We start from the raw sequence: 25,481 nt of genomic DNA, 5'->3' as shown, positions 1-25,481 counted from the left end.
TGTAAAAAAGAAAAAAGAAAAAGGCAATTTTCTCCCAGGCACACGATATTAAACTATGTCAACAAAAAGTGATCAAATATTCATAGAAAACACATTTCCATTTTTGGGCAGCGTACACTTTAGAAAATGGCAGTGCCAAGGCAGACCACGCATAGTTGTGCAGCAGGATGAGTAGGCCGTCTTGTAAACATTTGGGAAAGCACGGACTCAGAGATTGATTTGACCTTTAAAGCCACAAAAGCAGCAAATGTGTGAGTAAGACAAACAGACCCGGCAGTGATGGCGGAATTGTGGGAGTCAGAGAGAAGAAACTGGTATGTTGCGGGTGTTTTCTTACCGGCTGTGAGTATCTGAACCTTCCAGGGATGTTTGGACATCAGTAGCTGATAGGATCTCCACAAGCCTGCCATGCTCCTGACTCTGAAAGCACACCAACAGACATGAGCATAAGTTACAGAAAGACACCAGGTCGTCCATATATCTCCATGACATTGTTTTAATTACACGTCATCCAACAGAATATTTAATTCTTGAGCTGTTCAAATGACTTGTGCTGTTAAAAATCATACTGGTGAAGGACACTTGTTACATTGAACAAACAATAGACAATCACAATACACAAAAACAGCCAGAATTTCAGATGACATTAATTACGTAAACTGGCATAACGTTACTTGACATAAAATTGGAGATAATATCAGCCGAAATTAATCCTGAATCTCTAAAGCTACGCTGCAGGAAAACATTTTCAACTTACTGATCAGGTGGTTAAAATTTACACAAAAAACAAAGGCCATGTTCTCGTACTGGCGGTCGGCTAAAGTAAACAGTTCTGTTCAGCAGTTTAGTTTTCAGTTTTTTTCCCAAAAGCTACGCGAACTACATCAAAATTTTTAAGAGTTGTTGGTGTCTGTGTGTACCTCACGCATAAGTGTTATACAAAAAACGACACACTTTTGACCGTGCTATTAACCGTGTTAATAATTTGACTTCGCATTTCTTGCTGTCAGTGAAAAGCTAGCTAGCTATTAGACACTAGTAGTAGCTAGCTGTATTGCATCATAAAAATTATTTCGAAATGACAGCGTGGTTGATAAGCTACATTCACATCAGCGCTACTGCTCTGTCAAAGTAAGGTGTTTAAACAGTGAATGTTGTTGCAAACTGTTAACTAGTCTAGTCTACCTGTCATCAGCCTTCTAACAGCGTCAGTGACATGACTGTGGTCTGATGTGAATTGTCACGGACACCGTTGGAAGACTGATGACAGGTAGTTATGTAGACTAACTGAACATTTAAACTAAAATAAGAGATTTTTGAAGTTAAAGTATCCGGAGTATCCATATAGCTACATAACTAACGTTAGCTATCATCAGCGTTCCCATGCTATAGCTGTCATTTGACAGTTGATCATTCCAGCGAGAGGTGGCAAGTAATTAGCTAACGTTAGCATCGTTGACCAAGTTTATCTTTACATCACACTTGAATTTGTTGCCAAATTAAAAGCCTGAGCACACCAATTAACGTTAAACCTCACAGCTACAAGCGTCCTAGGTAACTTATATGACAAACAACACCTTTATGCAATAATTTAAGTTACCATTAAGGAACAGTGCTATCCTGAGGCTACTCGCATGCACTTTATTCTATATTAAATATAAGCATCCAAGCAAACAATACAAATTTATGGACATGCCTGACAGACTTCGGAAAGACTACAGCCACCGACGACGTCACTTCCAGAAGAAATTAAACCACGCATGTCATCGGATGGAATTTGTCGCCCTCTACTGGTAGGCGTTGTAGACACACTTAAGGAATTAATTCTAACATTAGTTGCGCAGTTACCATAACCTGGGATTTTGAATTTGAAACTTGCATGAGCGAATTTGCACCAGGAATCCAGAGCAACTGGCTGCTCATCTGTTCCTTGGCACTGTGTGACAGATTATTTACATCAAATGAAATGAAAGGAGAACTATATTTACATGAAACCTGCATGGGAAATTCTGAAATTCCAGAAAGGTTCAGAAAGTAAAAGTCCTCCCCAGTATTTTGATCCAATCACCTGGATTTGCTCATTAGCACAGTTCTTCAGCCATGAGACAGAACTAATTAGTGAAATCAGCTGGCTGAGTTCATGGGTGGGAGAAACACATGGTAGGATGTTTTACCTTGTGACCCCTGGACTTCCCACTTCTGCAGTGTCCTTGCTGAAGGGGCAAACCCAAGGCAGAACTACTGTGATACTTTCATACAAGCTTACCACACCACAAACAGACTTAATCAACTCACAAAAGGAGGACCAGAGTTCACAACACAGTTCTCAACTGCACAGGTAGTATTAGTAGGTCGACCCTTCCCAAGTCATAGCACTAAAATTGAAAACGAGAAGGGAATATTCACAACATTGGTTAATGCCTGTAGCTTGGCATACAAAAAAATATGTATTTGAAATACTTTCATGCCACGCTTGCCTATCTTTATACACCACAATCTAGAGGCATTAACAACCAAACTCATTAACACATACGTTTCATTAATCCATAAATGTGTGATTTAGTCCTGGATGAGGAGTAATCAGAATGTGTGAAATATAAAATTATTATAATCACACGCACAGTTAATTCATTCTCCACGTCAGCGCACACACATCTTCCATTGAAAATATTTAAAATACTGACAAACTGGCAGCAGTCCTGATATTTTCTCAAGTAGCCTGAAATGAAAGCACCTTAAGTGGCTTTTAAAACGCCATTTTGGGGATTTCATTAACAAGAGTTACAACCTGGTTACCATCATAGCAAACGGTTTTGATCATTTAACATGACAGACCAATGGGGAAAAGAGATGAGTGGACAAGAGGACATAGTACTGCAGCAGAGAAATGCAGATCAAGAAGAAAATGAGTAAAGTTTTATTATTTTTACGTATTAAGTACCTTAACTCTGTTGACGTGAGCACAGATGGTACTAAAGTGGATTTGGTGTTCTTTAGGGCTCAAAATCTGGAGCCTTTCTGTAATTTCTGTACAAAACCCCAAAAGGGCTTCGCTGTATGGCACATCAGCCAAATAGGATGTTAAAAAAAAAAGCAAGCATGACACACGACTGCATTTATATTATCTTTATTTAACTTCACTAAACAATAAAAGCAGAAAACTGTTCGACATTAACAAGTAATGGCTTATAAGCATTAGAACAAAGATGCAGGTGGCAAGCAAGCACTGTGGAAGGACAAAACATAATTCAGTGTTCAAGTTTACTGTGTCCTGTTGCCTTTTTGGTCAAGAGCAGGTATCACAAATGTTTTGACAATGAGGTCAGTAGGAGGGAAAACAAAAAACTATTCACTACAATCAAATAGGTCCCAGTACATTATCATTTTTAAAAAGGACACCCAAAGCCATTTTCTGAGAAATTCCGGAGAGCTGTGGAGGAAGTTCAGAATTTAAGCACCAGTACTGTGATTGGTTGGAAGTACCAAATTACATATCAGGTCAACATTCCAGACCAAGCAGATCTACAAATATTTTGTGTGCCCAACCAAACACTACTTCAGTGTAAGTCCACTTAAATCTTAAATTCACTTAGTCTAAAATTAAAAGTCTGACCATTAGATAAAAACCCTTAGCTAGCTTGGCAGCTCATCCAACCAAGCGCTCTCCCTGAGTCTCATGGTAGAACCCCAGGTGAATTCCAAGTTTAATGCAAACACAGGCGATGATACAACCAAACATGACTTATGGCACCATTTAAAAAGAAAATGTACTGTAACCAGTTATTTTTATTTTTTTTAAATTGTGAAAAATGGACACAATATTTTTGGCCGGTCTAAGTAAAGTAAAATAACACAAAAGTGGCACTAAAGCCAGATATTGTGTTCATCTGAGACAGCTTAAAGAGCCTTAAGTAGGTAACAGGAGTACAATTCCTGCACAGCTCCAGCTCTTATGCTTAGTGCAGTCACTGTGTACCAGAACTGCGCAGACACAACGCCAAGCATGCTTTGACTGTACACCCGGGTTCCAGTTCAGAAAGACTTTTGGTCTAGGGTTTATTATTGATGGAATTCATTCAGTATCACACCAATCACCAGGATACTTTCTGATAAAAAACCAAATCCTTCACAGGGAAGGTACATGTCATGAGTAACTTCCTATAGTCTTCAAATACCTGTCTGCCATGATACTTTTGCGTTTCAGGTTCGATCTTACTTTTAAAGAGGACTCTGAAAGCCAAGCGCTGATTTAGGAGATTTTTTTATGACGCAATAGCTACAGAAAATCTCACAAGTAACTTTAAATACGTACTGCAAAAAAGTAATATGCTGGCTCCCCATCTTAGATGTAATGCCTTTAAAATGACCAAGTCTTCTTAAGACAAAATGCACATTAGACACACTCCCCTGATCACAAGTTTTAACCCCTCACAACAAAAAGCACCAAATAAGAGAAATACTGAAATGCTGACACCCTAACAAAAAGTCTAGCACTTTGAGAATCCTCAAAATGGCAAAAGAGCATTACTACATGTATTTATTTTTATTTTTTTAAAACACAAGTTGCATATTCGGGCACACAACTTTTGTGAATCAGGGGATACGGTTTTAAGAGCATTAAATAAACATGAGAAAATAACTTAAGACAGAAAAGGCTAAATTCAAGTATATATCCCAGAGAAATTGGCTGCGGCAAAGTAATATAACCTGCACATCTGACATTAGCCTCATCTAATAATACATGTAAAAGGGGGGGAAAAAAAAAAAAGATTTAAACTTTAAAATCCGCTAGGCAAGGTGGCTTCCATTACAGACTTCCCTTTCAAAATCGGTCTAAACACAAAACTTACTGTTAGTGAGGTGCAGTCCCACTCTCAGTACCCTTTTTCACAGAGAACAGCTTCAATACAGCTTCCACAGCCGTCGACAGTGCCTTATCTCAAATTAAAATCGTGAGTTCATGAGGCACAAGGCTGCCGAATGGCATTTTCAAACTTACCAAAGCGGCAACAGCTTCTCCAACGGTACTTTCACACACAGACGCTCGCTGCACCCCGACACCATCACTCACACCGTGCTCCCCGTCACTCCTTCTCCGGCAGTACTCTTCACCACCAAGACCTCCAACGTGCACGTACCCGCCCCCCACCCACCCACTCGCTCTGCAATGGAAGCCTCCCATCAAACAGAACCCAAATTCCAAACCTGGACTCATAAATACCACGGCATCCTTTGGATATTGAGTGCTGAAACATTGGCAGTGACAAAAAAAAAAATAGAAAAAAACCCCCGCAAAAAACAAAAACAGACGTCATACAGTACTTCCTTATGCTTGTTCCTTGGTTACCGATCCAAAATGGCCACCAAGTCAAGACTCTTCACTACTACATTTTGGCCCACTTCTATTAAGTTCAAGTCAGGAACGGACAACTCCAGGCCTCTGGAGCCGTAATATCGGAGAGGACAGTGACGTGGACCTCTAGCTGTAAACCTATTGGCTAGCCAAAAATCACTCCAGACTAGGGGTCGGAGAAAACGTTCCTGGAGGGCCACATCGGTTTCTAGATGTAATATTTTACTGTGGTCTACCCTGGGAGTGAACTACAGTTAATGAACTGAGTCAGGATAATCGGTAGAAACCAATACTTCCATACAGAGGGCCCCCCCAGGAACAGGACTGCCCACCCCTGCCCTAGACTTGGCACAAGTGCAATCCACAACAGCGGACACTTCCCATCCCAACTCTCTGTGTGGAGACAGTAACGCAGGGGCTAAACTGTAAACCGTCCCCAGTTTTAACCCTTTGAAGAGTAGGTCTTTAGGAATGTTTTTTCAACAATCTAAGTCTGTGTTCTAGAACGCCATTGTTTTCAATTACCAGTAGTGATTGTTACATCAGCATTAGAATGTTAAGATAAGAGAGCATTTTAATCACATATTTTACACCACTAAGGGTTAAAAGGAGGCGGGTTTGCTGCAGGGCTACAGCTAAACCGGTCAAGTCATGAATCAAGTAAATCTTCCCTCCTCCTCCTACAGAAACGAAAGGCTACACCTGCAAGTGTTCCAGGAGTCCTGCAGGCAGACTTCTGCACGGCCTCTCTGCACTCTCCCCTTTGGAGGGTGACTGTAGGTTCTGCCACTGAAATGAATGGCCTTTCCTCCCAGAGTAAGCCAGCACAGCTGCTGGGACACAAGGAGGCTGTTGGGCAAAGAGGTGTGTGTGTGTGTTGGCAGTCTATTGCGTCTCCGGGGCTGTTTGTGTTTGTGTCTTTGTGTGTGTGTGTGTGTGAGAGAGAGAGAGACAGGGATAAGTGCTTCTGTTGACCCTAACCCACCCACCCAAACCCCATTTCCCACACCTCCTCCCAGTCTTCAGTAGTCCATTCCTTCATCGCTCTCGTACCAGTCAGACGGGGCGTCTGTCCCAAAGTAACGGTCCCCAAAATTCCCTGCAAACGAGACGGATGCACACAGCGTAAAGAGAAGGGCCGTCCTGCTGGTTCCTCAGCTGGCGTCCCGAGAGATCAGCACGATCAGCAATATCAGCGCGATCAGCGGATATCAGCACGATCAGCGATATCAGCACGATCAGCGATATCAGCGCGATCAGCGAATATCAGCATGATCAGCGATATTGGCATCATCGGTGAGATCGGTGAATATTGGCAAGATCGGCAATATTGGCACGACCGGCGATAACACCACCATCAGCGATATCAGTGCGATCAGTGACATCAGCACGATCAGCAATATCTGCGCGATCAGCAATATTGGCACGATGGGCAAATATTCGCAATATCGGTACGACCGGCGATATCGACAAAATCAGCGCAATGGGCGCGGCAGAAGGGACCTCTCCCGGGCGGTACCTACCGATGCCGGGGATGATGTGGAACTCGTCGTTGACCTTCTTGTCCACGGCGGTGGTGATGATGCGCACTTTGGGGAAGGCGTAGGCCACCGAGTGCACGCCCATCTCGGCCATGAGCAGCGACAGCAGGAAGATCTTGTCCTCCTGCACGTCGTGGTCCTGCGGGGGCACAGCCAATCAGAGCGTGTTCACTCAACGGGGCGGGCTCCGTATGGAAGTGAGCTCTAAAGCGGTCAAATCCTGAGTCAGCAGCACGATGACATCACACTCTCCACACAATGACATCACTGTTCCCTCAAGCGACGCATAATTCCTATCCAGCCATATAAAAGAGAGAATACACTTTTTAATGATGTTTGCTACAGGCATACAAGTTTCTGCGTATAAAATCACCTTTAAGAAAAGAAATAATGTTAATGCAGTGCTGGTGACAGGTGCTATGACAGCTGGTCACAACACAGCTCAGAGCAGAACACAGTGCAGTAAAACACAGCACAGCTCAGCTCAGAGCATGACACAGTGCAGCAAAACACAGCACAGCTCAGCTCAGAGCACAGCACAGTGAAGTGAAACAGCACAGCTCAGCTTAGCTCAGAGCACAGTGAAGTAAAACACAGCACAGCTCAGCATGACACAGCACAGTAAAACACAGCACAGCTGAGATCACTCACCAGCAGCACTCTGACAGCCATTAGCGCGGCCGCGCCCGTAGACACAGTGCTGTCCATCAGGATCACGTAGTCCTCGCTGATGTCCTTGGGCAAGCGCAGGTAATGGAGCTGGAAAAGCATCGATCGCAATCAAAACCCGAAAAGCCACCATCTCCCCCCCCCGCGACCCGCCAGCAGGACCGCCGAGCGGCGCACCGACGGAAGACAGGCGCGGAATTTACGCACTCGGAACGTTCCGCTCTTTTTCCGGTCGCCCCGGCAACCGGACCGAAAATCGATTTCCCGCTTAATGACCAAACGGGAGCTCTCTCGTTTAAAAACTTTGTCCGACGGGATTAACAGGCACAGTGCGCTTCCCATCAGAACACTGCGCCTTATCTTGATCCTTTTAATCAAGGCAGGCCTTCACCGATTTCCTGCTATAGATCAGAGGAACTTTCTCCACATTAAAGCTGGCCGTCTAGCTTTACAGTGATCTACACTTATTCAGCATAGGTCTAATAAAAAAAACACCTTCCACAGTAATGCTAATCAGTGACGTTCTTAATAAATCTGTGAACAAAAGCTGAAATATGAAATTCCATAGGGGGTTGGGGCAAGTCTGTTAGTCTCCCGTTGAATAAAAGATGTGGTACAATTCACTGAGAACAGAGCTGACCGAGGCTTGGAGGCGATTAAACTTACGGGCGCACAATGAAAGCGTGCGCTGGGGTGATCTGAGGTGTGGTGTCTGAAGTGCACATAAGGTAGTGAGCGAGTTATGCCAAGGGACCGTCTGTAAATCACGCGAGCCGCGCTCCCAAGGACAAGCCAGCAAGGACGAGCGCCAACAGCGCCAAGGTCTGGGGACGCAAAAACGCAGCGCTCCCTTGCAGCGGGGCCTGGGGGTGCCTGGCCGTCAATACCCTTTCATCATTTAACCCTCCTTACCTGGGACGTTCACAGGCTTTTTTAAAAATTAGAACTGCAGCTCAAACAAGATTACTTAAGGGCAGGCTCGTAACTAACGGTTACTCTCTCTCTGAGCAGAAAGGTATGTTACGGAAAGAGTACAGTGTGGTCTGTGCTACAGGCCACTACACACGGGGGTGGGGAGGGCAGGGGAGAGGAAGTCCAGATCTGAGCTCTGCTGCAGTACCTCTGGCTCTCCAGTGTCATGGTTGGTCTGGATGAGGATCTTTCCCAGCCGAATATCTTTACACACAGCGGTCAGGGCCTGCTCCATGGTCTCCCCCGCCCGCAGAATAGACACACCCGTGATCTGAAAGGACCCACACACACACACACATACACAGACAGACACACACAGACACACACACCCACACACAGACACACACACCAAATAACTCAAACCCCCTTTCCTCAATACAGCAGTTCTGACAGGGATTTCTCAAGCGTGAGACACATTGAATAAAATAACTGAATCAGGGGAAGAGCTGTTCTGTACAGGTCAGCAAACACAACCCCAGAGAAGAGCAACACCCAATGAAACCGCTCAAACGTTTCATCACAAACAACAAAAAAAAACCTGAAAGGGTTCTACACCCAATAAGCTTTCATTTCAGACTCACCCAGCTGCAAATAAAATCTATTCTGAGAACAATTTTATGAGGGATTTTTACACCCAGGGCCTATAATAAAACACTTGAGTGCAATAAATAATCTAAAGGTGTTTATTCAATATGCATCATACATCAGATTACCAAACTAAAAGCCTTATATTGTTTAACCTCTTCAGACAACTACACTGCAAACTATTTATAATACAAAATATCAATGAACACAGACTGGAGAAGTAATTGTTCCAACAGAATTGAATGTAGAGAGATGTCAGCGTGTCCTTTCACAACTAAGAAGCTGCGTACCATGTGACAACTCATCTGTCACATGACCTAGCGCAGGAGACCTGAGAACGGGGCTGCCGGTGGGGCACAGCTCTAAACAGCCTAAAGACCTGGACTTCAGTGCAGCTGGGGATGGTCACGCCTTCTGATCGTTGAATAACCCGTACTTTCACCCGAGGTTCTGCACTTTTCATTTTAAATGGCAACTGCATAAATGAATTTTTCAGCCGTTTATTTTATTTATTTTTTTTACATTCAAATCTCTCTCGATTTATACGTTTAATTTTCATCATCGTCTGCAACAAGAATTTCAGCTTTCACATCAGATTTTTAATTTCACAGAGACTACACTGGTTAAATAAGAGTAGCAAAACAAACCGTGTAACAATTTTTCACTGCTGTGGCAACACTGTAAAGATATGCAACATTCTGGAAGTGTTGTGGCAACTTTGTGACCTGGTGGCTATGGTGCCTCAGTGTCATAAACACTGCAAAGATCCAAAAATAAATCAGTCTTAAGTATTGAATTCTAGACTTAACATCTCATTTTTATTACTTTTTTTTTGTAAAAATACGTTAAATATATTGCTAATGAGGTGAGTGCAGTCCAGTCCATATCGGTTTTTGGGGGGTGGGGGGTGGGGGTGGACCTACCCTTTTCCCGCTGAGTCGCTTCCCCTCGTAGACCGTTCCCTGGGGCGTCTCCACAGACACGGGCTGGAGGAAGACAGGAGGACGTGTTAGCGGGGAAGGAAACAAACAGGTGCGCGGGTCAGCTGTGGTGGCGGTATCCGAGGCGACCTGCGCGTGGGGGGGGTGAGTGGGTATTTTCGCGGGAGGGAGCGCGCGGACCGCTCACCTTCAGAGGCAGAAAGGACAGGGCGTGCTCGATAAGAAGCCTCATTAATCTCTTGGAGTAGAAAATAAATTCGTCCCGATTAGTGTCCTTATTCCTGCGGACAGAAGAGGAGATTAACGATGGAGCGCCGGACGCCGTTCGTGCCCATTAAAGGCCTAATAGCAGTTCAGGATCAGAGGATTTCGTGGAGCGGGGGCCGTACCTGTTAAAGCACACGACCTGTTTGAACTCAGCTATCAGCGAGACTGACTGACTGGGTAACTGGGTGACTAGCTGGCTGGGTGGCTGGGTGACTGGGTGACTGGGTGACTGGGTGACTGGGTGACTGGGTGACTGGGTGACTGGGTGACTGGGTGACTGGGTGACTGGGTGACTGGGTGACCTGGTGACTGACTGACTAGCTGGCTGACTGGCTGACTGACTGACTGAAGCAGACCGCAAAGTCCAGCAGCACTATCATCACACACACATTTGTTTTTTGTCGTTTCCACCCACTTACAAGTTCCACTTACAAGCCTATTTACAATCAATTTACAAATTGTTCTCCCTCCATTTGGAACGGCCAATTAAATCCGTTATCCCCTCTCATTCCGCAGTTTGCCGGAATGTTCCGTCCCCCGAGGCGTGGCCGCCAGCTGCCTCCTCGTTCCGCCCGGCGGTCCAGCTGTGGGGAGCGGCGGGAGAACGGGAGGAGGAGGAGCACTTTAACGCACAGCTGGCGCAGGAGGACGGCCGGCTCCTGGGTCAGCCGTGGTCCTGTCTGACAGGAAGTGAGGTAATGATATCCCTCCCGCTCCCCAGGCGATGCTAATGCTAATTACATCACGGTTCTGTGGAGCTGCCAGCCACAGAGAGCAGCTAGCGTGGTCAGGATAGGATACCAGGCCGTGTGTCCCCTCACTATATAGTTCAGCAGCTCCGTTTTTTTGATTCTTAAGCGAATAAAACGGTCATTCTGAAATACGAAATCAGTTTCTTCTCTTTTAGGAGACCAGCTGACAGGCTTAACTGTCATCGTCAACGATGAGCACCTGCGCCAGCGTGCTTGAAACTACAGCACGGCAGCCATTTTTTTCACTCCTCCCTCCCACATACACACACACCTCTTTGCTTTTCCGCTGACCTGATGTTACCCTTTTCTGTTTTTTTAAAATGCATCCGGACCCTCGCATTTGTACATGATAACATGTGCTTAGTTTCACGCATTCCTTCATTCAATTTGTAATGTATTTCTAGCTTTTTTTGAATTCTTTGAACAGGAGCGTGTCAGGTGACCGTACGCGGTCGCTCGTTACCTGATGATGGTGTGCATCCCCCGCACCTGCGGGGTGCTCTCCAGCACGCTCAGGGTCTCGGGCAGGGGCTGGCCCTGGTGGGCGGAGGCCAGGGCTGATCTGTGTGCAGCAACACAGAGGAAGTCAGAGCAGCGCCCCCTGCTGGGCTGGGGGGGTCACACATCACTGCAACAGCACAACAACACTGCAAACACCAAGCCAGGGAAAAAAAGAAAAAAAAAAGAAATGTAGCAATCGCCATTTTCTTTTTTTTCCCCTCCTTTACAATCAAGTTTTAGCGGCGATAACGGCAGGGACAAGCAAGCGGGGATGTTAGTGCGCACATGCGAGCAACAGCAAAGCCGCAGGTCACCTGTTCACAGGAATACTTTGGACAATTTTGGAAAAATTACAATGTTTTCAAACACTGTTTCTTTCAAGTTTTTTTACTTGACCACAAAGCATACTTTCTTGCTAATCCCTCAGGAGCAAGTAAATTTTCAAAATATAAATATACTGGAAAAGATTATGTTTCATCTTATTACCACACCCTCCCTTACCCTGGAATTCTGCAAGCCCTCTTGGAGTTCACTTGCATGTACTTTCAAACAGTTTAAGGCATTAATTATGAACAATTTGAAAAGTTAAAACTGAAGTGGAAATTGTCCAAAGCATTAACTTCATTCTTGCTGCCAATAGTCGATTTTCTCTCTCCATTACCCTAGCAACCTGGCACAAAATGGCGGGTATTAAGGAACCCAGGTAACAATTAAAGCAACACTTCAAAAAAGGTGCAAAATTCAAGCAACTGCCAAAAAAAACGATGCGCAGGTAGAAAACAGCACAAAAGCGTTAGGTTTTTCTTTTTTTTTTGCTCTTAACATGTTAGTGGAGGATCAAAAAACGAAAAAACTAAAATGACAGCGGGGTAAAAAAATGAAATGTTAAAAAGAAGGAAACTAAAAAGATGCAGGAGTTTGTCCTCACATATCCCAGCGGAGCTTCCTCTGGAGAAGGTGACAAATATTCAGCGCGAGACAAAGTGGCGACAAAGAGAGAGAAAGAGGGAAAGAAAAGAGATCCCCGTTAGAGACCAGCGGCGGAGGGAGGGAGAGAGAGAGAGAGAGAGAGAGAGAGAGGGGCTCGGCTCGCCGTCCTGCCGTTCCTGGTGCCCGGAGGACAGTGGGGTGTGACGGGCGTGCTGGACACACCCCCGGCCTGGTTTTAGTTGGGCGTGGGTCTCTTTCAGGAAGGGGAGTTATTCTGATGGCACCTGAGCTCTAGGCATATCCTTCAGAGCCACTGTATGCATTCAGACTATGAGCTCCCAAAGGTAGGAGAAATCAAGCAAATCTTGGATTAAACTATTTTTTACTTCAGGATGAAGATGCAGATGTACATGGATACGTTTTCCTGAGGTTGGTGCCTTCAAGAAAAAAAATTCACCAACGTTCAACCTGTATGTTGGCACTTTCATTTTCTGGTGGGGTAAAAAGAGTACCAACTGACAGGGCTGCCCGGAAACAGTGCCACCGAAATAACTCCCACTTGGTGTTAGCGACAGCGCTCATAACCGACAGGGCTGAGGGGAAAACAAAGGGGGTGCGCACAGCAGCCGAACGAACTACAACCAGGCCTGAGCGCCGCACACAGAGCACAGCAGCCCAACGAACTACAACCAGGCCTTAGCGCCGCACACAGAGCATGGCAGCCTAACAAACTACCACCAGGCCTGAGCGCCGCACACAGAGCACGGCAGCCTAACAAACTACAACCAGGCCTTAGCGCTGCACACAGAGCACGGCAGCCTAACAAACTACAACCAGGCCTTTGCGTCGTGCACAGAGCATGGCAGCCTAAAAAACTACAATCAGGCGAGCCGTGCGGTTTGGATCGGCAGAAAGCGGCTCGGCTGTGCACTGGTCCCTCCTGTTCTCCCCGTCAGCTCCTGTGCTTTTCACCCGCAGGAGAGAAACGTCACAGAATATAAGAGGCGCTTTGAGGGGGTGGGCGGGGGCAGGGGTGGGGGCGGGGTGGGGGGAATAGATGGTGGCAGGCGTACCTGACTGTGATTTCACGCTGAGATGGTTAGAGTGCATTCGGTCAGGGTATAGCAAGTGTTTCATTATAAACACACGCAGGGAGGAGAGAAATAAAAACAACTCAAATGTGATGTCCAACAGCCAGGCAAAGGCCACATGTACAGTAAACACACGGGTGCAGACGCACACACACAGGCTCGCTCACACACGCACGCACACACACACACGTACGCACACACACACCTGTCACAGTATGGTCAATAATGTCAAGCCAATGTGCAGCTTCTCCACGCCTCACCATTTTGCCATGAATCGTGATTTTGTGCATCACAGCTCCAGGCTCTGAGCTTAGCGCCTCAGTTTCCCATAATGCCGCTTACATCATAAATGAGCCGCTCAAGGTGCCATCTTTCCCTTAAAAGTAGACTATATTCATGCATCACCACAGGCTGAATTAATGATGTGGCACACCACACACTTGAGAAAGAGTTGGTGGAGAAATACGCCACGGTCATCGGAAAGGCATTTTCCAGGCAGTAAAAATATCTGATTCAGCGATAAGATAAAAAAATTGTCATTCTCCACCATCTCCTCTCGCTGACATTCAGACATTCATTGCACCGATACATCCTGTGCTCTACAGTAAGGAAAAAAATCACAGACGTCAGTACCAGAGATCTGAGATTATTCTAGAAAAGGCACAAACTGAAGAGTTTGGGCTCGATCATCATGGCAAAATGGTGCTTCAGGACGAGCCAAGAGCGGGCAGGCTGGCGTGTATACGGTTCTAGCAGCCCGACTGTAATATTTTGTAATGTCTCTCTTCCTAGCAAACTGAACGCACCATTACCCTTAAGAAGAGACAGAGGCCCAGCCTCCATCACGCGCAGAGCGGAGATTTATAGCAGGGCGATGACTGCGCGCTCGCGGCGACGGTAACTCATTTTATTCGTGCCATCGGGCAGCGAATGAGGAGTTTGATTCAAAAAGAGCCCTGATCCCCCCCCCCCTTCAGCTCTCTGTGACGGGGTGACGGGGCGTTTTACCGGAAGAAAACAGACTGGGGGGGGGTAAGGTGGGGGGGAGTGCTGGTCGAATGGGTGCTTTCCTGACAATCGCTCAGTCTTGCCTCCTTTGCAGAGTGGGTGTGGGTGTGGGTGTGGGTGGGGGTGGGGGGGAGTTCCATCACACTGAGTGGAGTAATGGATGGCGGGTGACTGCCACGCTGTAAAACGCAGTTCATAAATGTACTGACGCCAGCGGCTGTTTGCCCCCTATGAATCACGGGGCAGGAGTCCCCCAGCCCCCCCGCCCCCCTGCCCCCGCCTGACACGTGACTACCACCTCCCCAAAAACTGCCACGTCGACATCACCTGGCATTTACAACGCGTCTGACCGATAAATCCAGTCCCCTTCCGCCCCCCAGTTTATTCCCCGTTAATAAATAGATGGCGGTAAACGGCGGGCGCTGAGCGGTACGTCAGACCCAGATGCACAGAATCTAAACACCCACAAATTATACGCCCTTAAACGCGTGTACGGGCGCAGGGCGATAAGCATCTCAGCACCGTCTGAAAGCAGTGACGCTGTCGCGACACTAGGGGGCGACAGAGCCTCTGCCGCACATCCACTGCAGGACATCCCCCTTCAGCCTGGCATGACTAGGCAGTGCCAGCCCGGCTGACCCGCGGGCGACCTCAACAGCTGCTCTGTGGCAACGAGCGTCTCCTCCAAAACCCCCGCCCCCCGGTGACCCGGGAGAGGGGGCCCCGCCCGTACCTGCGTGGGGGGCCCGCGCCGCTCGTAAAAGCCCTGTTCAGGGGGGCGTAGCGGAGGAGCAGATGCTGCAGTCATCAGAGAGCGCCGAGCCGTGTATTCCCCACACCTCCCCGGTGCAGTCCCACACCCTGACAGAGAGCTGAAGGCGGAGCCTGGCTGTGTGGGGGGGGCTGTCTTTAACCCCCCCCCCCCACCCCCGTTTAACCCTTTGGAATGTTGGTTCAAAAATCTACATCAGTGTTGTAGAACTCTGTCGCTTTCAGTTACCATTAGTGACTGTTACATCAGCATTAGAATGTTCAGTTAAGAACATTCTAACCACCCTTTTCTGATTTACCAACCCCTACCCATGGGCAGTGGGGCAAAAGGGCAGAGGGATTTGATTGGGCGCCTGGGTCAGCTGTACAAAATTCACAATGACATGGGCTGTGCAGCCGTGCGTAACAGTGAGAGGGTTTCTTTAAATGGTGAAGCGACATCATCTACAGGCTGCTAAACGAGCGCAAGCGTGTGTATAATGGCCCCCCCCGCCCGCCCCCCTGGGCCCAAGCGGAACACACCTTCTCCAGCTGGCTGTGCACGTGCTGGACAATTAGGTCCAGAGCCACAAAGTTCTCCCCACCTGAAATAAGCACACAATCACACCCATACACAGCACTGAACAGCAATGCACATATACACAGTCACACATACAGCATAACAGCAGTACACATCAGGTTTCACTACTGAGTAATGCTTTGAAAATAATAATAATTAATTCTGCATATTCAATTTTCATTTTCATCATTAGAATATTGTAGATAATGCAGAGCATCCCTAAAACACTGAATTCATGATTTACCATTTACAGCAAAAGGCCAAAGCACATAACCTTTACTAAAAACCTAATTACCTGATCTACCCTTATCTCAGACAGGCCCTTGCTAGACAGACAGAAGCGATCCGATTGGCCGCCGCTCACCTCTGGGGACCACGATGTCGGCCACCTGCACGGTGGGCTCGATGTACTGCTCGAAGGCCGGCTTCACGAACTTGTTGTACTGCTTGATGACGCCGGTGATGTCGCGCCCGCGCTCCATGATGTCACGCTTCAGGCGGCGGACCAGGCGGATGTCCGAGTCCGTGTCCACAAACACCTTCATGTCCAGCAGCTGGGGAGCAGGGGAGGGGGGGGGTGCGAGACATGAAGGCCCCGCTCCCAAAAGGTACCGATACAGGGCTGCCCAACCCTGTTCCTGGAGATCTACCGTCCTGTAGGTCTTCACTTCAACCGTAATTTAGCACTACTGATCCTACTAATGAGCAGCACAACAAGCCCTCTAGCTGCTGAATGAGGTGTGGCTTTGTTAGGGTTGTACTGAACACCTACAGGATGGTAGATCTGCCCTGTATCATCACAATACAAGGGGATTCCTATCTTCAGAGAAGCACATACTCTGGCCATATGCACTCGTGCATCTTGATATTCAGCCATTTAGGTCAGATCCCTCGTAAAGGCTACAAAGCCTCCACTCTACAACACAATATCAACGGCAGTTAGAGGACTGTGTGATACACAGCAGCACAGCTCCACGCCGGACTGGACCCAGCAGGATTCCAGTTTCAGTCACTCTCCAGGCCTGGGAAACGGCCGGCGTCCCTCAGCCGCTACGCCACAGCGCCTCTCCGATAACTCCGCCCTAAACGCTCGCCGTTGCTCAACGGTCAGCGGGGTCGCCATCGGAGACGCGAGCTCAGCAGATTGAAGGCGGGATTAATGGGCGGGCGAAAGGGTAACAGCGGGGGGTGGGATGGGGGGGGCAGGGGGGGGGCCTGGGGGGAAAGGGGGCCGGTCGCGCAGCCGACTCCAACGGGGGCCGGGGTGTAACTCAGCGGCCCAACGAGGGAGCCGGAGGCCGTAAATCTACTGCTGACCACACAACGTGGCCCCCCCCCGAAACGCTGGGGGACCGGGGGGGGGGGAGAAAGAGACCAGGGGCCAGTCAACAGGCTCAAATGCCAGGATGAAGAGTGGGCTGAGACAGAGAGAGAGAGAGAGACCCCCCATGTGACCTTAGAAACAGTGGGAGCAAGCAGTCCGGAAGCGGCAATGGCACACAGTTTGGTGGTCTTTCCCCTTAATCACCGGAGGACATTCTAGCCTTGAAGGCCTGTGGTTATTTATGAACCCTCACACAGCGACAGCCTTGGCCTTTTCTCACAAGCCAGTCTGGCAGCTCTGGGCTTCTAAACAACGCGTTTTATTCTGCAAGAACTGGGCATCTACGCATTGAATACACTGCACTAGCATAAATATGTAACTTTTCGTCAAATATACTTATAAACAACATATTTTTATAACAATAAGCAGCTATTTGTATATTTGCAGTACTGAAATATTTCCAATACATATTTTTTTTTTCCCCCAATATATTTGCAGTATATTCCATATTCCTTCAAGGCATACACCTATAAGCACACCATTTTATAAATATACACGTTGATATATTCTATTCAATATGATATGCATATGATATCCTTGATCCAACAGCTAAAAAAATGCGTCTGGCCCACGCAGCGGTGATGACAAAATGGCTTCAAATCGCTTGCTTTTCCCCTCAATATAAACAGCAAGGAACACAACGAAGTCCGAAAACGAAGCCACAATTCATACATATTGCTTTCAGGCCTCACACAATACAGTCGAGCTTCTCAACAAAGGCGCGATCTGATTGATTACCGGCCGTATTGCTTTTCCGATCCAGAAACAATCGTTCGCATTTTTAATTCGTATGGATTTCTGCGCACCCAGTACTACTAGAAACTGGACCGCGGCGGAAACCGCATCGATACTGAGCCGCTCAACGTCTTTCGGACAGGCCCGAGCGCAAAAATACATGCTTAAGCAAAAACAGAGCGATAAGAAACGGGGCTTTTTAAACGAACGCGGTCAGCACTCGCCGGGTTTTAATGGCTCCGATAAAAAAAAATGTGTGAATGGTGTAAGATATGCATGAGCCGCTTTCATTTCTAATAGAAAACTTCATTTGCTTTGCCCCCAGAAGTATATACACGAGGAATTATTAATCTCAAGAGTGTTTATTATGCGAGATTACATTTCACACAGGCTGAATTGCCCACTGCCTCGGGTTCGAACACCCCAGCCCCCCCCCCCCCACTCCCCCCATAACTCTCATCTACATGATCCAATGCACACTCCCCAGCGGGAGAGTCTAAAAACCAGATGACAATCACTCTCTGCAAGGGGGAATAAAGCCAGGAATCCCTGAACCGAGAACGAATGAAGAACCGAACACTAAAAAAATAATAATAAACGCTCTTTTCCACGCTACTGGCTGGAAATGGAGGCGGCAGTCCATTAATCTGTTTCTACCCAGGCTCTGCGGTGTGGCAGAGCCATTAATCACGGGGCCTGCGAAAGGGGCGTGGTCACAGGCGAGGGGAGGGGCTAGAGAGGCCCGCGTCTCTCCCGCCTCACGGCCACGGCCGACAGCTGAAGAGTCAGAGCCGGACCGTCTACGGTCACGCCCACGCCGCCTCTGGGCCAATCGGGTGTCGGGTGGGAGGGGCCAGTGCAGTGCAGCAGTAAAACACAGGCGCACGCTTGGTTACTGCTCCCGCTCCTCACGCGGTGCGGAACTGTGTGCGTAGTCTCCCTGTGTTACCGCCGCTGTGATTCGCCCGCGTGTAAACAACCCCACAGGATACGCTGGAAACAGCGGCGAGAATTCATTGGATGAGCTCAATGTTTTTTTGTTTTTTTTTTAATCTTAAAAATCTGTGAATATGGTCTAAAATTTGCAATGCAGTGTTAACCAGAGGGAGAGACATACCTTTAAAAGTTCTTTGTTGGCAAAGGCCAGAATCCCTTCGAATATAACCACGTTGGCCCCATAGACAGTTTTCTGCAAAACACACAGACAGAGAGACAGACACACACATACACACACACACACACACACACACAGGAGAGAGTGGTCAGTGTAAACAGTTATGGAGAAAAACACAATGGTGAAGATAAGCCCAAAACCAGCCATCCAGGCCAAGCGCCTCAGCCACATTGAAAGGACCCCTCACCGTATGAGGTAAGTGGATGAGAAGCGAGGTGCCTAGATCGTCTGAGAGATTCAATTCAGCCTTCACTGGCCTTCCTCCCCTCTCCTCCAACCTGCCCCACCCCAGCGAGCTTCCCTCAGCCCTCCTCCCGACCTCCCCCTTTAAATAAAACCCATCGGTTTGGTGTAAACACAATCCCCCACAGCCGTCCTGATGCGGTTTTACTGGGAGCTGCTAATCTCAGAGCTGGCTAACCAGCGGCTGGCGGCTGGCTAACGGAATGCGGCGGTGAGCACGAGCCAATCGGCCGTGAGTTGCGATCGCGGCTCGGAAACCGGCGCTCACAAGCACGCGGTCATACGGAGACGAGGCCTGGTCAGACCGGGAGGCAGGAGACCAGCCCCCCAGGTTCAAGCCGGGCAGATCAGCCAGTGTCGTGATCCCATTAAAGGAGACCGACAGGCGGGCCGAAGCCGTCGATTGGGCCTCTCCACACGCGTATCGAGCGGCGAGGGAGAAGACCTGCGCGTTTCAGCAGTTACCACGAGTTCAGTACACACACCCATTACATCAGCCTGATTTAAACCTACTTTACAAGGAGCCGAGCCGAATCGAAGCAAGTGTGTGTGTGTGTGTGTGTGTGTGTGTGTGTGTGCGTGAGTATGTGTGTGTGTGTGTGTGTGTGAATGTGGGGGTGGGGTGGGGGTAGGTCACCTCTAAGAACGTAAAGCAGTCAGGCTGAGGCAAAGCCGAAATAAAACTACTCAATTACAGCACTACCCGCCAAGCCTCTTGTCCTGACGGAATATAATTACACTCATTTTCGCAAAACAAATCATAAAAATTTTCTTCTGAATTACAAGCAAACCTTGCGGTTCCTTCCCGACCGGCTCCCTTTCTCTCAGCCATGAAATTGCATTCTGTGTGGGGAGCTCGAGGTCCCCGCTATGTCACCACTCACTACGCAGTGCTTGTGCTGCTCGGATGAATCACCGCCACCCTCATTCTCAATTCAAACGCAACCTGGGGTTTTTAAATCCTCAACTTACAGCCCACAAAGCTTCAGGAACGGCTGAGAGAAAACAACAACAGAGCATCGCTTTGAATTCATGATTATGGTGTTAATGTAACTTAAGACAGAATGCTGATGTGTTGTTCTGTCTAACAACAAAGTCTAATTATGAAATCTGCTTTGCTGACATTGTTTTCACATTGTTTTAATATTTTCAGTAGCTGCCTCTGCTTTACTGGATTTTTTTTTTAAATGAGGAGATTAGTGAAACTCCCATCTCATAACCCACTGATTAAACTCACTGCAGATTAATCATTGTACACGCCACCTCCAGACCTCCTGACGAAATTTTTATACAGAAAAGTTGTATAATTCTTTTATGAAAACTGACAAAACCAATTTGCTGATTAGTGTGAAAAATAAATGCAGTGCTATTTTTCAGATTTCCTAAGTACAGACTTTAGGAGGATAAAATATGGCAATTTCATGTGCCTGTAATTGCAAAACAGACTGATATTGACAGTTCAGAAATAAATTAATTCTGCCTTTGACTAAGTGCTGGTAGATAATTATACGTCGCTCAAATCTTATTTGTTATTGATCCATTTTACTGTCAGTTATAATTCATTCGTAGTTAAAGGTTGTACAAAAATTCCCCAACACACTACTCAGAATGCCCAAAGGAACACGTTGGAAATTGGACTGCTGTGTAATACATACTTTGTATAAAACCAGAGTAATACATCAGCGTCCTCTGATAAATTAATTTGTTTCTCCTACGATTGGTGCTTACAGCTAAATTTATCGTCACCTTCCTCATTTTGAAATGACCAACTCAACGTGTATGACTGTAATGCATTATCAAACTGAGTGGAGAATTTTTAAAATGTTGAACACACCCGACAGTTGGCAGTTGGTTTTCCCTGTAGGGCAGCTAGCCATGGGATGCTGGTGACACCCCCCCCCCCCCACCCCCGGGCCTAGGCTTACCCACTCCTTGCGCCGGCTGTGCGTCGTGAAGTCATAAACGGGCACTTTGATGCTCTTTCCCTTCTTCAGTTTCCGCAGCACGGTCACCAGGAGCTCGAAGTCGAAGGCGTCGGGGTGGTCGAAGTTGTACTCGTTCCTGGCTGCCAGCTCCTGCGCCTCTTTGGACAGGATCTGCAGGGACCAGAGTTTGGATTAGGCTGGTGAGGCCTTTACCCTGTGACCAGTACAAATCCCCCTTGTGCTTGACCCTCTGCGTGTGATCTGGCAATAGCACCTCATCAATCATCTTATGGACTAGTTAGGAGTTCTTTAGCAATAATGAGCTCAAATGGCTATTGATGGACAAGTCTCAGAAATGAATGGTAGGGCATAACTGGAGAATGTCCATCATGCAGTCGTATTTCACCAACGCTGACTAGAAGCGACCTGGATGTGAAAGAGCCCACCTATGGAACTGAGGTCTACACCGGTCTGAAAGCGGCCCAATCAGACCCAAGCTTCCCGGAAAAAAAAAAAAAAACAGTAGCCTCATTCTTGCCCAAGGCAAAGGCACAGGAGGTTGCGTTCACCTTGTAGAAGGAGTCCATGGAGAGCAGCACCACCCAGGGGACGTCCAGCGCCTCGATGATCTTATTGGCCACGGTGGTCTTCCCAGAAGCGCTGCCACCACACAACCCTACCGAGCAAAACAGGGCCTCTCAGGAACCGACCGAGTTCCGGAACCCTCCTGAGCCGATTTATAACGGAATGCATCACGCTGTACATCAACAGTCTTTCACGCTACCGCTCCCTGAGGCAACGGTTTGTGTGTGAGGTAAAGGCGACTTTGATAAAAAATCTGTACTTAATGCATTGTATGAAGAGGAACAAAGATCTTCTCATAGCCTGGTGACATTTGTTAAATGATAAAGAGAATGGGAAATAAACACAGTACGTTCCAACAGTACACATTAGAAAGGCTCGTTTTGACAAAGGATCAAATGAACTGCAGAGACAACGCTTTCAGATTGTAAAACGAGAAGCCTGTAAACTTGATCATCACAGCTGGCACTGAGAACACAAAGGGCCCACAAACAATGAGGGCTTTGGCGGAAGGTTTTACGATTTACACCTCAAACCTAAAAAAAGAGCACCAACCGAAACGAAGGCCTTGAGACTGCCGCGAAAACAAAACCCCACAACTGAAATCGGAGCCGAACCCCGCTTCTTTCTTCATAAACCAGGCCGCCCCATCCATCCTCATCCTCTCGTCGCTGACCTTTGATACAGGTTGATTATTCCACATGGATGGATTTATTCCCATTTCCATGAGCGGGAAGGAGCAGGGAGGGGAGGAGGGGGGGGAACAGGCTTTTATGGGAACAATCGACCAGAGCACATCCAAGTGTGAAATTGTAACCTGTCAGCCGGGCTCATTGTAAGTAACAGATCGCATACTAATGATAACGCTTTGGGTTCCCGTAGCGCCCGCGTCAAGCGGACAAGCCTGTACGTAGCGCCAACGGAGAAACGACCAACACTGTACGGCGGACGACTGTCAGCCCACAGAATAATACGGCCTGGGGTTCGATTCCCTGCCATGGCTATTTCTACACGTGTGACCCCATCTCCATCTGTAACCCTCTCTACTGTCCACCCGTCCGAAAGTGAAAACATACGCAGCATGACAGACTCAGCAGAATATGCAGAATCAGCAGACAGTCGGCCGTAATTTAAAAAAAAAAAAAGAGAGAGATGAGAATGGAAAAATTCACCCGCTTCCTTAGTTTACCCATAAACAAAGGTCTACCCAGGTCCTGTCAAATGAGGGCAGCAGTCAGGTTAACTTAAGACGTTTTCCAGCAGGTTGAAACCAGGAATATTTCCATTACAGGGAGAGAGTCTGATCCTACCAATGACGAAAGCCTCTTTGAAGGTGGTCCCAGTGACATTGTACCAGGGCGGGCGTCCCGCGGTGTAAATGGTCCTCTTGTTGGTCCTCAGCAGCGGGGGCTCCGTCTTGCTCTGGCTGGTGGTGCGTTTCCGTGGCGACAGCGAAGGCGTGAGGGGGCACCGATGGCGTAAGAGGCGGTCCAGGGAGTCCTCGCCACTGCCGCTAACAAAACAAAACAGAAACCAATCCAAAGCACGTCACATGGTTTCTTCCCCCAGTAAGAGTATTTATCAGTCGACATAGGCCTGCTTTGAATCACCATACTGCCATCAGAAATGCCTTCACGCTCATTACTGCCTCATGGTGACCTGGACGACTGAGTTTCTTGACTGATGTCCTGTGGACAGGTGGAGAGGGGGACCACATACTCGAGGACCCCTCTGTTTTTTTGCTGCCCACAGTGTTGCCTGTCCGTGTGGATGAGGGAGAGGAGTGAAAACTCTTTAACTCCTTCCAGGAAATCACACGGTCGTCCAGACTGGGGCAGACATTCGCCTGAGTAAGGCCCTCATCATATGGCCACACTACACATCCACGTGTACATGTACTCCATTCAACGTAGCTGACAAATCAACGGCAGCTGTTGGCCGTTTCCCTTATAGAACTACACATCACGTCAACCTGAAAAGAACGTACCGTGTGGTCTGAATGATCTAATATATAAAACCAAAGGCCAACTTTCACTTTCACTTTAATATTCTTACATGCCGTTGGCACTGTAATTTCAGCAAAACAATCAACATTTGTTTTCGCCGAATTTCCATATAGATAAAGTTAGCCAGATTAAAATGCAGATAGTTAAATTCTTACACAAGGCCCTGAAAATAATCTTTAGTCTATCCAGATAGCCTACTAGCTGGCCATAAGCTCAACAAAACGTTAAATGGCCAACAGCCAACTAACGTTAGCCACCTCAACAATAACCGAACACGTGGAACTAAAGCAAACGCCAACGCGTACCAAACAGCTAGCTCGACCGCTACATGTGAATTTAATTAACGTTAGCTACCCAGCAAACGTTACTCATTTGGGCCAACTCAGTACCTTATCCAATAAATACGTATTCAGAGGATAGCCAAGCTAACCAGTCAATCAATAAACAAACTGTGCACAATCTCTAATATTTGAACAATTATCTAGCATGCTAGCTATATTAAGCTAGGCTTTCGCTTGCTAGTCAGACCACGTCGGTAACTGAACTAGGCAACCACTATTTATCTCAGCAATGCACTTCATTTTAACAAGTGGGCAACCATCTGGCTTAGAATAACAAGCTTTGGGTATTAATTCAGGTTCCCGTTAACATGTCAAAAGAAGGAACACTATGTAGCCAACAAGCAATCTTAGGTAAAATTTACAAATCACAAAAAACATTGCCTTGAGCCAGCTAGCGTTAGCTTGCTAACCCCCGTCTATATCAAAATGCATAGTTTGTATGAGATTAACAACTTCCATTTGGTTTGCCACTGATAGTACGTGTTGTTGGATAGTATTATCAACGAGTCGTTCCTGTTTCACAACCAGTCACACATCTATCCACATCTGCTCTTTGAAGTCAGCTAGCTAGCGCACTATGTTCCACTGCAATACGTGTCAGTCGTCACCCACACATAATAGCCAGCAACAGACTTTCGAGCTACTCCGAAAAATGGTTAGACCCGCTTCCTCTAAAAAACATATGCATGCAACGCAATCTTAGAACAAACTCTGCATTTACCTGTCAGACCTAGATATTGACCGGTCGTCGTCTTCGCCCTCTTCCTTCTGCTGCATCTGTACATCTGCTTGGTTCATACTCACTGCCATGTTTTCATCTCTTATGCCGCGTAAACACGAAACGGGAACTATACAAACGCGACTCAGCGGTGCATTGTGGTACTTGTGGTTTGTTCCAGACTAAACGTTACCCTTATTTTTCTCGTGAGTGAGAACATCTCTAACTTTATAATTTTGTATGAAACACGTGTCTCTTAGTTTGTTATTACCTGCGTGTGCAATGAGCTATATATACTTCTGGAAGCAGGGCCAATAAGTTGTTTCAGCTTCACAAATACTATATTACTTGCATATTAGGCTACATATTAAATATGTAATATTTAAAGATACTGTATAACAGTCTACTTTGTACAGGTTAATGTTAAAGTTGT

At 47.1% G+C, this 25,481-nt stretch overlaps 1 protein-coding gene across 2 annotated transcripts; it reads right to left on the bottom strand.

Annotated features, from left to right (window-relative positions):
* Nucleotides 1–337: 337 nt before the first annotated feature.
* Nucleotides 338–25,195, bottom strand: si:ch211-243j20.2 (uridine-cytidine kinase-like 1). Of its 2 annotated transcripts, none has more exons than XM_064340215.1 (16): nucleotides 25,052–25,195; nucleotides 23,294–23,496; nucleotides 21,971–22,077; nucleotides 21,402–21,572; nucleotides 19,177–19,248; nucleotides 16,305–16,494; nucleotides 15,904–15,965; nucleotides 13,585–13,601; nucleotides 11,544–11,642; nucleotides 10,249–10,342; nucleotides 10,044–10,106; nucleotides 8,684–8,806; nucleotides 7,546–7,653; nucleotides 6,877–7,033; nucleotides 6,363–6,452; nucleotides 338–420 (listed from the first exon to the last, which is right to left on the bottom strand). In XM_064340215.1, the coding sequence occupies exons 1-15, from the start codon at nucleotides 25,138–25,140 to the stop codon at nucleotides 6,376–6,378; spliced, it is 1,632 nt and encodes a 543-aa protein (XP_064196285.1). In that variant the 5' UTR covers nucleotides 25,141–25,195; the 3' UTR covers nucleotides 338–420; nucleotides 6,363–6,375. The 2 variants fall into 2 exon arrangements, with proteins under 2 accessions (XP_064196285.1, XP_064196283.1); XM_064340213.1 differs by lacking the exon at nucleotides 13,585–13,601 and adding an exon at nucleotides 12,510–12,529.
* Nucleotides 25,196–25,481: the final 286 nt, after the last annotated feature.

This window comes from Anguilla rostrata, chromosome 6, assembly GCF_018555375.3.
Source record: "Anguilla rostrata isolate EN2019 chromosome 6, ASM1855537v3, whole genome shotgun sequence".
Classification (NCBI taxonomy): Eukaryota; Metazoa; Chordata; class Actinopteri; order Anguilliformes; family Anguillidae; genus Anguilla; species Anguilla rostrata.
The sequence above is the reverse complement of the archived record's forward strand: the minus strand, read 5'-3'. Positions and strand labels throughout refer to the sequence as shown.

Excerpts from the sequence above, each read along its gene's own strand:
- si:ch211-243j20.2 (XM_064340213.1), bottom strand. The coding sequence starts at position 25,140 with ATGGCAGTGAGTATGAACCAAGCAGATGTACAGATGCAGCAGAAGGAA. Across the intron at positions 22,078-23,293 it reads CAAAGAGGCTTTCGTCATTG|GGTTGTGTGGTGGCAGCGCT; the intron begins GTAGGATCAGAC and ends TTTGCTCGGTAG. Across the intron at positions 16,495-19,176 it reads CCAACAAAGAACTTTTAAAG|CTGCTGGACATGAAGGTGTT; the intron begins GTATGTCTCTCC and ends CCTGCTCCCCAG.